General features: G+C 46.0%; 1 protein-coding gene across 1 annotated transcript in view; it reads right to left on the bottom strand.

Moving 5' to 3' along the window:
- Nucleotides 1-13,501, bottom strand: part of LOC141133428 (A.superbus venom factor 1-like) — a 250,166-nt gene that overhangs the window by 70,555 nt on the left and 166,110 nt on the right. The window contains exon 21 of the mRNA XM_073622813.1: nucleotides 2,822-3,028. Coding sequence (XP_073478914.1) covers nucleotides 2,822-3,028 — 207 coding nt within the window. The remainder of the gene's footprint in view (nucleotides 1-2,821; nucleotides 3,029-13,501) is intronic.

Here is a 13,501-nt window from a genome sequence, read left to right as displayed (position 1 = left end):
GGTAACACAAGCTGGACACACATCACCATGCAACACAGCAAAGTGTGCATTTTCTTGCGAGTTGCTGTGTGTGTTCGTAAACGTGCAGATGCAAGCGAATGGTAAAGCAAGTTCAATGCGCGTGTGTTTTTGAAATGCATGGCAAAACGCGTGTTCTCTGTGCAGGTTGCTGTGTGTTTGGAAACTCACAGACGAGAAAACAACATTAATGGTAACGCAAGCACGATGTTGCATTACAGTGCATTTCCAAAACGCACAGCAAAGCGTGCATTTTCTGTGTGGGTTGCCATACACTCGGAAACCCGCAGATGCAAATGCTGCCTAAATGGAAACGCATGTGTGAGGCGCGCCTTTCCAAAATGCAGGTTGCAGCGCATCTGGAAACACGCAGATGTGAATGCATGCTAATTGTTAATTGACACCCTAATCGGGGTTAGCAGATGTGTGTTTTGCTGCCAAAATGTGAAATTCTCCACAACAATAAGGGTTCTTGAGCTACTTAGGGGCATTTGTTGTGCGTACCCTATATACAATGCATGTTTACACATGAAAAACATACAAAAAAAAAAACATGAGTGAGAATGTGCTTTATATGGTATTAATGGAATGTGCTAGGAAGGAAGCTTTTAGGCAGTAAGAATGACTGGGCAAAGCAAAGTCGCTGCAATTAAAACAAGTGTATGACTTGCTGGCAATTTTACATTGAAGTCTATGGGAGACGTGCAGGCAGCACAAGGGTTATCCAAAAGTAGTGACAGTGACTAAAGTCATGGCAATTAAGGCAGCACCCATTAAAATCTGTGTTTTCAATTTACCTATGATTTTACATGCCGCCAGGATGTGGTTAACCGCTGGAAAATTGCTCTAGTGTTAACCAGGGCTAAGGGTAGGCCATCTTTACTTGATCCAGTGTAAGCTGTAAGCTAGTCCTGTTTGTTTTGATCTGCAGGGCTGGGAGTGGCTCAGAGTAGGCTGGTGACTCACAGACAGCATCATCTTTCGGTTACCTCCCTTTTGCTTCTAGAGGCTTCTAGAAGGAAGGAGGGGAAGAGAGGTGGAGTTGCCTGGGGTGTCTCAGGGAGCCCTGACCAATTGGGGATTGGTCAGGGGGCAGATCTCCTTGAAATACATGGGGTCAGCCCAGCTGGGGAGGAGTTGTCGGGTGGAAAACTGGGAGATGGAGTACTAGCTGTCATGGCCTATGAGGAAGCTCCCCAGTCTGGGGGGGTGTGATCTTGAGCCTGGAGCTCGGGAGTGCAAAGGGACCCTCGTACAAACCACAGGGGTGTCCTGACCAGGAGCAGGAGAGGACAGTGGAAGGTACTGCCAGGCAAAGTCTCCAGGAGGGATCCACCAGGTGTCGGTAAGTGGCAGGCACAGTCGGGAGAGCTGGGAGGCATGCCGGAGCGGACTGAGTGTGTGCAGTCTGAGATGGATGTAGAGCCAGCGGGTGAGACTGTGATGTCACGGGCAGCGTAAACAGGCAGCTGCAGCCAGGAGGGCTAGCAGGGCCTGAAGAGGGCTGACTGGGATCTGACCTAGGACAGCTAGCACCAGGACTTTCTATTTTTCTTGCTACACTAGAGGGGCCCATGGTCCCTGCCCTGCACAGGGCTGTTGCTGGGGCCTGGCTGAAGCCAGTGTCACCCCTAACCACATGCTAGCTGTGTCTAAAGAGTTGTGCTGGAGGAAGAGGAAGGAATAGTCTGCAGCAAGAGTTGTGCTGGAGGAAGCAGAGTGTATAATTTGTTCCAAACTATGCAAATCTTTCCGGGCATCCCATTAATTCCTTAACCCCATCCAAGTTCTAATCCCTCAATAAAAACACAAAACAAAGCTAACAGACTGTTCGTTGTCTTGGAATGTCTGGAAGTGAATGTCGGGCTGGGCAGGGTGACAGGTGGGCCACAACACTCAGCAGCCACTTCAGGGGTCCAGCTACAATTATATTAGAAGTAGTAATGAAATAAGCATTAGTACTATTGCTACTACTGATTAAAAATATTAGAAACAGGAATAAATTAGGGATGCACCGATACCTATTTTATACAAGGTATAAGCGAACACGAGTACTGATACATACGAAATGAATGGGCTCAAAGCGCACTGCAAAGAATCGCATGTGACTTGACCAGGAATGCGGTGTAATTCCTGTCCGAATCACATGCAGTTTCCTGCACCCCTCCTGTGTAAACCCAGGCTGAAGACAAGGCTCAAATCGCACCACAAAGGTTTCGGTTTTAGGTATCGGAGTATAAGTACAAGTACTCATACAAATGCTTAGTATCTGCACCAACGTTGGTACCAGTGTCAGTATTGGTGCACCCCTAGATAAAATATATTTTTTTGGGTCCTACAGTGTGTCTTTAAAAGGTGGCAATGGCTGCAATACCTCCTCTCCGACACTGTACCTTGCAGTACATATAGTTGGGTGATGCCCACATTCATTTACTGTATGCAGAAAACTGAGGATATTCTGTGAATGCAAGAAATCAAAGACCCACCCCCTGAAGGGGTTTTTCTAAGGTATCCTGCACTCATATACAATGATGCAGAGAGACAGTGGCAATGGTGTCTATACGTCAACGCCGCTTTAGCACCATTGAGGATCACACCCCACTGAAAGAGGTAGAGAAGAAGAAGCTCCAGCATGCCATGACTGAAAACTTATGAAAAATGGTAAGTATATTAAGAAAAAAAAATAGCCAGGGGGGCTCTGGATGAAGGGGAAGCACCTTAGCTGAGAGGGGTGACCTGGAGTTGGGTTTTAACAATATTACATCTATAATTAATGCTACTAATCAACATACATATTACTGACCATCACTCTCAGCTGTTTCTTGATCCCATCTGCCTGTGAAAATGTTGATGCCTTCACCTCCACTTCATGGTTACCCAGCTCCAGTGGTACAATGACAAAAGGGACAGTAGCAGAGGATTTAGGTGGTACAGTCACAACCATGCGGTAACTTTTCTGTACACTTGCAATGCTGCAGAAGGCAGAGTTATAAGGTATGGTCACTCGCACCTAGACACAAAATGAATAAATTAAAATTGTCACCATTTTTAAAAGATGAAAAACAGCAGATCCCTGCAAAGCTAACAATTAGTACTCTTCTATTCCACTTTTCTACAACTTCAGGATTATTGGAGGTCACTTTCCCCTCTGCACACAGTAGTAACAGAGACTGGCAGATAAAACTACAGAGTGCAAAGGTGAAACAGCCATCCAGCACACCCAGATATGTAGACGATCTTTTAGCAAGGAGAGCTAACCCTTCCCTACTCTATGAACATAATTCCATGTCCTCCATATTACATAGTTACATAGTAGGTGAGGTCGGAAAAAGTCCATCAAGTCCAACCTATGTGTGTGATTATATGTCAGTATTGCATTGTATATCCCTGTATGTTGCGGTCATTCAGGTGCTTATCTAATAGTTTCTTGAAACTATCGATGCCCCCCGCTGAGACCACCACCTGTGAAAGGGAATTCCACATCCTTGCCACTCTTACAATAAAGAACCCTCTACGTAGTTTAAGGTTAAACCTCTTTTCTTTTTTTAAACCTCTTCCTCTCTTTTCTAATTTTAATGAGTGGCCACGAGTCTTGTTACACTCCCTTCCGCGAAAATTTTTTATCCCTATTGTGGGGTCACCAGGATGAGCTTCATGTTCGAGTCGAACCCATGTTCGACTCGAACATCACATGTTCGCTCGTTTGTTGTATTATGAACAATATGGGCCGTTCGCACCAATTTAGAGTGGCGCGTCACGGCCCATAATTCACTGCGGCATCACAGTGCATTTCTGGCTGATGATTGGCTAAGCATGCACTATGACCCGCATGCTTGGCCAATCACAGCGCTGTCTGTACAGAGAGCTGTAATTGGCCAAAGCCAAGGTGGCTTTGGCCAATTATGGCTCAGGGGGTTTAGTACACGCCCCACACTATATAAGGCCGCCTGCACGTCGGCCCTGTGTAGGGGGTTCCGGCGTTGAGAGAGAGAGACAGTGTCATTTGATTTAAGTTAGATAGAGTAAGCAGGCGAGTCAGATAGCTGCACTTACAATGTATTGTGTATATATATATATATATATATATATATATATACATCCTAGGTGTTGTATGTGTATATGTACAGTATATATATATATATATATATATATATATATATATATATATATATATATACACACACACATTGTATTCAGTTTAGCTAGATCCGTTCCTGTTATTCTCTTCCTACTGACAGGCAGGCAGGTGTTCTAAAGCTACCTGAAGAAAATTGGTGGTGTTCTTCTGATCCTATTAGTACCGCAGGCAGCTGCAGTATTTACAAGTTAGTGTAGTGTGTCCTCTGCACAGTGTGCACCTCAAGCTACCTGAAGAAAATTGGTGGTGTTCTTCTGATCTATTAGTACCACAGGCAGCTGTAGTATTTACAAGTTAGTATAATGCGTCCTCTGCACAGTGTGCACCTAAAGCTACCTGAAGAAAATTGGTGGTGTTCTTCTGATCCTATTAGTACCGTAGGCAGCTGCAGTATTTACAAATTAGTGTAGTGCGTCCTCTACACAGTGTGCACCTAAAGCTACCTGAAGACAATTGCTGTTGTTCTGCTCTTAATAATACCACAGGCAGGCAGCTACAGTATTTACAGTTAGTGTACTGTGTCCTCTGCACAGTGGGCACCTAAAGCTACCTGAAGAAAATTGGTGGTGTTCTTCTGATCCTATTAATACCACAGGCAGGCAGCTACAGTATTTACAGTAAGTGTACTGTGTCCTCTGCACAGTGTGCACCTAAAGCTACCTGAAGACAATTGCTGGTGTTCTCATACTAATAATACTACAGACAGGCAGTTGATTCTGCTAACAAAAAAACAGAGGTATTGCCTGGATCAACCAATAAGTATTATCAGTGGTGGCCAATTTCAGCGGGTAAGTATAGACCTATCATACAGACAGAAGCCTGGATGCTGTTCAAGTTGTCCTTTTATGCATATAGGGAAAGACAGGAGAAAAAGAGGATTTCTCTAAAGAGGGTCAACAGAGAACACTAATGTGAATACAAAACCAGCTTTATTAATTACCAAAAAATAAACCAATTAATAGTACAAAAAAGTGAAAAATTAGCAAATATGGACAGACGATTACCACAAACCAATTAAAAATTGGACAACGTTGTCACAGGGGATATTAAAAACAAATGGGAGCCGCGGCTACACACCCACTCATACGCATCATGCACACTGTGTAATGGGGTATAGAAAAATAAAGACAGTCCTGCACAGTAGAAATGGCAATTATTGGTGGAGAGTATTCCTAATACAAAGTATCCAGTTGGGCAGGAACAGTCCTATACCATTAATTTTGAGGTGATGTAAATGGGTGGGTGATCTGACTATCCGATAAATTATAGAGTATAGACCATAGATGGAGCGATCTCTCAAGGGATCATTGCACTCAGTTATTGTTTAAACCACAGCTGATAAATAGATTGCAAGCGCTTTCCAGGTTGCAGCAAGGAAAATTGTAGAATCATCTACATAGGCAGCGAGATAAATGTCCATGGAGACAACATTAAGGAGACACAGAAGAAAACTGACATACGTTTTTGGAGTGCTGAGTGGAATGGGAGGATCTCACTAACCGCACTGTGTCCGTCGTCAGACTGTAATGGTCCTTGGTGTTAAAGTCTCTCTGTGGACAAATGCTTCTTTATGGCTCACTAGGAGTGTAGGTTGGTAAGGAGCCGTCCCTCACTGTGGAGCCGCTGAAGCGCCGTTGCTGCTGTATGGTGCGTGGCTGCAGGGGAAAGCTGACATCAGCTGTTGAATCAGCTGTTGGATCCGTGTGAGGATAAGTCAGATCAAATTACGCGCGGCTCCCAAGGACATGCTGACATCACACTGCTGACGCGTTTCACCAGCCAATGGACGCTGGTTTCCTCAGAGCTAGGAGGGGTCAAGTGTGGTGAGCTTAAATAGATAGTAGAGACTGCAAATACTGCTTGTATCCACTAGATGTCAACCTTAGCCCCTCAGTGTAAATCATTCAGCAAGCAAAGCATACACTCTAATTACATAATTAGAATAGTGATATTAACTATTTACGAGATAAAAACGGGGATATGAAAGGGAGGAATAGGAAGGAAAGGGGGGAAAGAAAAAGGAGGAAGGGGGATAAAAAGGGGGGAGGGGGAGGGGGGAAAGGGAGGAAAAGGAAAGGGTGAAGAGGGGGGAGGACGGGGAAATGTGGGAAAACAATAAGGGAAAAGGGTGCTTTAATGATTTAAAAACCAGCCATGGAAAGAGTGAATTATTCAAGATAGTATTTATAATAGGGATTTTACCCCGAAATTTAAGAAAAATTGGTTATGTTTCTAGAAAGGGTTGTAAACTACATTTGGTATTTAACCCCTTAGGGGTTAAAGAATCTAGGTAGTACGTCCACATTTTCTCCTTTTGCAGGAGTATAGTGTCAAAATCGCCCCTTCTAGGGGGCAGATTAAGCACATAAATCCCTTTAACTGTAAGACCTGCTGGATTGCTATCATGGAATTTGGCAAAATGTACTGGAATAGGTCTATCATCATCTTTGTTCTTTGTTTTATTCCTAATGCCACTGATGTGTTCACTAATCCTAATCCGGAGTTGACGTTTGGTTTTTCCTATGTAGTTTTTATTACAAGGACACGTGAGCATATATATGACACGTGTCGTTGAACAATTAATAAATTGTTTGATTCGATAGTCATTGCGACCCCTTGGGTTAGCAAACACATCAGTGTGATGTACGTATTTGCATATGTTGCAGTGTCCGCATGCATGCATGCCTGGAGGGGGTTTTCTCTCGGTAAGCCAGTTTTTGTTGATCGTTCTAGTATACTCTGAATGAACCAGAGCATCTCCCAAATTACGTGCCCTTTTGGCCGTAAGCAGTGGTCTAGGGCTAATTATGTTGGTAATGAGGGGTGCCGATTTAAGAATATGCCAGTGTCTGTTTAGGATCTCCTGGACTTTGGTCCATTGCGAGCCAAACTTGGTGATGATTCTGGGAAAGTCACAATGTGATTTGTCCGTTTCTTGGGGGTTCTTCTGTGTGGTTAGGAGGTCCTCACGTTTAGTTTTAAATGCATTATTTTTAGCTTTTTTAAGGGAATTATGTGAGTACCCTCTTTTCCTAAATCTTTTATACATCTCATGTGCTTCAGTTAGGAATTGGTCCTCCTCCGAGCAGTTTCGTCTGATCCTTAAAAATTGTCCCGTGGGTATTCCCCTGATCAGCGACTTTGGATGATGACTCTGTGCCAGGAGGAGGGTATTAGCTGCTGTCTCCTTTCTGAAGGTACTTGTTGCTATCCTGCTTCCACATCTGGTAATTTGTAAATCAAGGAATGAGAGGGCGTCAGTAGAATAGGAATAGGTTAAATGAATATTCCTTTCATTATTATTTAATTGGGCCAAAAATTCCAAAAGTTGTTCTACTGTGCCGTCCCATACCATGAGTACGTCGTCGATGTACCTTAACCACAGCGCACAGTGGTCAAGGTACATCGAGGACTTGTACATGACCTCCTCCTCCCATAGTCCTAGATGGAGACAGGCATAGGAAGGGGTCCAAGGGGCGCCCATACTGGTACCTCTAATTTGTTGGTAAAACCTCCCAAGAAACTGAAAAAAATTATTGCCCAACATGAATTCCAATAATTCTATAATGAATTCATTATGGGCTCCAAGTAATGGATGATGGGTGTCTAAAAAGGTTGATTCTGCTAGCTGCAGTATCAGTATATATATACATCCCAGCTTTGTGCAGCTACATCTCACTGCAGGCCATTAGTATTTCTGGAAGGCCAACAAGGAGATGCAGACAGTCACAAGCCAATAAGAGGGCAAGCAGGCTCTGTGTCTAGAGGCAACAGTGCTGGTCATGGAGACGGTGCATTCACATCAGCACGTGGCCGTGGGACACGCTTGGCCTTTTTTTGGCAGCTGGCTGCGTTGAGCCGCAACATGCGGAAGACTTGGTCAAGTGGATGACCAAGCCGTCCTCATCCTCTCTCGCCCAGGCTCAGGGTACTTCGTCTGGCAAAGCAGCTGCCAACGCGACCTCTTCCCTTGGCTCAATGGCATCAGTCACTCCTTCCCTAGCCCCACCATGTGCTCCTGAGGAGTCCCCCAAACTGTTTGACCACAGTGTTGGGTACATGCTCCAGGAGGATGCCCAGCGTTTTGAAGGCTCCGATGATGGTACTCAGCTAGAGGAAGGCAGTAAAGTGAGCCCAGAGAGAGGGGGTGCCCAAGAAGGACAGCAATCTTGCAGTCATGTCCCCCCAGCTGCAGCATACTGCCAGCTTTGCTCCAGTGATGAGGAGGGAGGGGATGGTGAGGTCACTGACTCCACATGGGTGCCTGATAGGTGAGAGGAGTAGGAGGAGGAGGAGGCACATCACCAATGAGGAAGGATGCCCTCCAGGGGCCAGCTTAAGGGCAGCACAATGGCTGCATCACACTGCAGAGCTCCGCATGTGCAAGGCTCTGCTGTCTCTGCGCGTTATTCCAAAAGTTCTTTGGTGTGGGCCTTTTTTGAGACGAGTGCATCAGATCCCACCGCTGCTATTTGCAACATATGTCTCAAGCGTATCTCGCATGGCCAAAACATCTCCCACTTGGGCACCACATGCTTGACCAGACATATGTTGACCTGCCATGCAGTTCGTTGGCAAGCGTACCTAAAAGACCCACACCAAAGAACAAAGAGGACCTCTCCTTGCTCCTCATCAGCTGGGATCTCCAACCCCACTATACCTTCAGTCCTCTCTGAGACCTGCACTGAGAGGAATGAAGGTGTAGAATTAGGTGTGTCACAGCTTGGGGGCAATCTACTATTGGTACACCGATGTCAGATTGTACCAGGCAAATTTCCTTGCCCCAACTGCTGCACCACCGAAAGAAGTTCGCTCCCAGCCATCCACATGGCCAGCGGTTGAATGCTAGCTTGGCTAAATTGCTAGCACTTCAACTGCCCCCTTCCATGAGTTTGTGGAATGTGCGGTTCCTCAGTGGCAGGTTCCCAAACACCACTTTTTCTCACGGAAGGCGATTCCGGCTCTTTACCAGCATGTGGAAGGCAATGTCTTGGCCTCGCTGGACAGGGCGGTCAGCGGTAAGGTACATATTACTGCTGACTCATGGTCCAGCAGGCATGGACAGGGACTTTACCCATCTTTCACCGCGCACTGGGTGACTCTTCTGGCAGCTGGGAAGAAAGCAGGACAGGGTGCAGTAGTGTTGGAGGTTGTTCAGCCACCATGCCTCCAAAATACTACTAGTGGTGATTCTGCCACACCTCTCTCCTCCACCCCCTCCTCTTCTTCTTCTTCCATGGCCTCTTCCTGTGCTGATTTGTCTTTGGAACCAGCGGTGCTCCGTAGGCATTCAAGGAGCTACGCAAGCACGCAGGCCAAAAGATGCCATGCGGTGCTTGAGCTGGTGTGCTTGGGGGACAGGAGTCACACTGGGGCAGATATTCTGTCAGCTCTGCAGGGACAGGTTCAGAGGTGGTTGATGCCACACCAGCTTAAGGCAGTTATGGTAGTTTGCAACAATGGCACCAACCTCCTCTCTGTCCTCTGACAGGGACAACTGACCCATGTGCCCTGTTTGGCTCACATCCTTAACTTGGTGGTGCAGTGGTTCTTGAGCAGGTACCCGGCTTACAGGTTGTACTGAGGCTGGCCAGGAAAGTCTGTGTGCATTTCTGCAGGTCATATAAAGCCAGTGCTCAGCTGGCTGACCTCCAAAAGGAATTTAACCTGCCCAAGAACCGCCTAATCTGTGACTTGCCCACCAGGTGGAACTCAACGTTGGCCATGCTGCAGCGGCTGCACACGCAGCAGAGGGCCATCAATGAGTACCTGTGCGACTATGGCACCAGGACAGGGTCAGGGGAGCCACGAGGATGGTGAGCAGCGACAGTGCATGCATCAGTGACACTGTCCCCCTTGTCCACCTGTTGGAGCACATGCTGTATGGAATAATGGACAGGTCACTTGAGGCAGAACAGAGGCAGGAAGAGGAGGACTTCCTTAGCTCTCAAGGCCCCCTTTATCCAGACAGTGTTCCTGCGTGCCCGCCGATCACACAGGAAGAGGAGGAGGAGGAGGATTGTGTCAGCATGGAGGTGGAGCCTGGCACTCAGCATCAGCAGCAGTCTTTAAGGGATCATTTACAGTCCCAAGAAACCCATGGACATGTCCGTGGCTGGGAGGAGGTGGCTGCGGATCATGTCGTCCTTAGTGACCCAGAGGACTCCGGACCGAATGCCTCAGAAAACCTACGCTGCATGGCCTCCCTGATCCTGCAAAGCCTGTGGAAGGATCCTCGTATTCGTGGTATCAAGAAGAGGGATCAATACTGGCTGGCAACCCTCCTTGATCCACGTTACAAGGGTAAGGTTGCGGACCTTATCTTGTCATTGCAGAGGGAGCAGAGGATGAAACATCTTTGGGAGGCCTTGCAGAAAGGTCTGTGCAATGCGTTCCCAGAGATTGGGAGGTTACAAACTCTAGTTCCTGGACAACGTGTTGCTGAGGCTTCGGTCAGTCAAAGAAGGAGCGGTGGAGAAGGTGGCCATCTGACCGATGCGTTCAGACAATTTTTTAGCATGCAGCCCCAAGGTATGATCGGTTCCAGCAACCATCGCCAGCATCTGTTTTACATGGTGCAGGAATACCTAGGGGCAAGATCTGACTTAGACACCTTTCCCACCGAAAATCCTCTGGGTTACTGGGTCTTGAGGATGGATCACTGGCCAGAGCTTGCACAGTATGCAATTGAGCTACTGGCCTGTCCTGCATCCAGCGTTCTTTCGGAATGCACATTCAGTGCTGCTGGAGGCTTTGTAACCGATCACAGGGTGCGCCTGTCCACCGACTCGGTCGATCGACTGACCTTCATAAAAATGAATCCGTCTTGGATCACCACCAGCTACCAAGCACCTGATGCTGATGTAACCAAATAATTTTTTTTCAAATGTCAGATCCCTTCAAGACTGCCTATGCTGATGCTGAGTGACTATCCTGTTATGCTGAGTGACTATCCTCTTCCTCCTCAATGATCATACTGATAGCTTGTGTCACGGAATGTCCCTCACTCCACTTGAGTGCTCCCATCAGTATACCACTTCCTCCCAGTCTGGATATAGATATCAGATATTCCACCCACTCATAAGCACAAAACAAGGCGACACTTGTTTCGCTGATAACATGGACTCATTTATTAGAACCAAAATTACAAGTCTTTTTATACAGTAGAAGAGGAGGTTCCCCCCTCCTCCTCATATTACTCTAACAATACACCTGTAACAAATTAACATGAGCTAAGCAGCCGATGTGACTCCGTGCCCTCCTGAGCATTGTTATGATTAATCAGGATTTCACTACAGGTCAGACTTGTTGTCACCGAGCTTCACACAGTACATTATACATTATCATAAGTACAACCACAGGACATTTTCTCACAATAGCAGGAGCTCCACTAGGAGTCGGCCCGTCTCCTACATTGTACAGAGGACAATGTGATAAACTCTCTCAATTAACTAACATGTTGAGTTCAGAATCAAACAAACCAAGAATAGTCTCTACATACATCCTGGGAGATATTGTGGACAAATATCACTGTCCCATTTTAAGTAGTCCAAGATATATTTTCTCACTCACCCTGTGCCAGGATGGCACAGGGTGACTTAGACATAAGAGGTGTATGGGGAGCTGAAACAAGGGCATCCCATACTTTCCAGGGGATTCTGGGTTCCACGGGCCCTGCTGTCACAGCTTTTAAGAATATTTTTGGTTTTGGGCTAAGGCCCAATTTTTCAGCCCCTGTTTAACAGGGGCGTGTAATTACAATTTTGCTGCAATATTTTGCAAGGAGGGTTCGTTGCTGCATTCAACTAGAGTATTTGTGAGGGGTTGCAATGTTGTGACACCAGCACCAGTGCCTAAGGTCCAGTTTTTCAGCCCCTGTTTAACAGGGGCGTGTAATTACAATTTTTGATGCAATATTTTGCAGGAGGGCTCATTCCTGCACTCCAACTAGAGTATCTGTGAGGGGTTACAGTGTTGTGGCACCAGTGCCTAAGGCCCAATTTTTCTGCCCCTGTTCAACATGTAATTACAATTCTTGATCTAATATTTCACAGCAGGGCCAGTTTCTGTGCCCACCAAGAGTAACTGTGAGGACTTACAGTGTTGTGGCACCAGCACCACCACCACCAAAGCCCCAATTTTTCTGCCCCTGTTCAACAGGTGCATGTAATTACAATTCTTGATCTAATATTTCACAGCAGGGCCCGTTCCAGCGCCCACCAAGAGTAACTGTGAGGACTTACAGTGTTGTGGTAACACCACCACTACCACTACCAAAGGCCCAATTTTTCTGCCCCTGTTCAACAGGTGCATGTAATTACAATGCTTGATCTAATATTTCACAGCAGGACCCGTTTCTGCGCCCACCAAGAGTAACTGTGAGGACTTACAGTGTTGTGGCACCAGCACCACCACCACCAAAGGCCCAATTTTTCTGACCCTGTTCAACAGGGGCATGTAATTACAGGTGCACAGACAACAAAACAAACGTCACAGGGGTGATAACCCTTCCCTATGTTTTCCAAAAAGCTTAAAATAGATTTTTTTGGCTTGAGCTACACTATAAAAATGTACCAGTTCAAAATTACAAACAGATTCTACTTAACAAAAAACCTACAGTCCCTGTCTTGTTTGCACCGCCTGTATACTGCTGGGGGCCCCACGTCTTTCCTTTTTTTAATTTGGGTGAGGGGTTCCCCTTAATATCCATACAAGACCCAAAGGGCCTGGTAATGGTCTGGGGTGGGGTACCCATGCCGTTTGTGTCACTGATTTTCATCCATATTGCCGGAACCGACATTACATTAAAGCCACAAGCAGTTTTAAATTACTTTTATTCCTTTAAAAATGTCATTTTGTGCAGGGACTGTTCTAAGCACGGGAAACACGCGCTACTTTACAGGCATACTATAGACACCCCCCAGGTACCATATTTAAAAGAATATTTCACTTTAAGCATCATTAAAATCACTGCTCCCAAAAAACTGACGTTTTTAAAACTTTTTTTGCATTGATACATGTCCCCTGGGGCAGGACCCAGGTCCCCAAACCCTTTTTAGGACAATACCATGCAAATTAGCCTTTAAAATTAGCACTTTTGATTTTGAACGTTCAAGTCCCATAGACGTCAATGGGGATGTTCGGCTCATCCCGAATGATGATCCCTCAACCTTGTATTTTTTTAAGGCCTTCTCCTTTGCTTTTATATGCATTTTTACATTGGAGTTAAGCCATCCAGGACTTTTGTTCGCTCTTTTAAATGAATAGGACTTGCTAGTGACTCCAACCTTTCATGCTCTATCCAAAGTTAAGTAAAAGTTTTGGCTAGATTTGGACCTTTAGAAT

The sequence above is a fragment of the Aquarana catesbeiana genome, linkage group LG03, assembly GCF_042186555.1.
Source record: "Aquarana catesbeiana isolate 2022-GZ linkage group LG03, ASM4218655v1, whole genome shotgun sequence".
In the NCBI taxonomy this organism is placed as follows: domain Eukaryota; kingdom Metazoa; phylum Chordata; class Amphibia; order Anura; family Ranidae; genus Aquarana; species Aquarana catesbeiana.
Note: the sequence above shows the minus strand (reverse complement) of the source record. Positions and strands in the feature narration are given on the sequence as shown.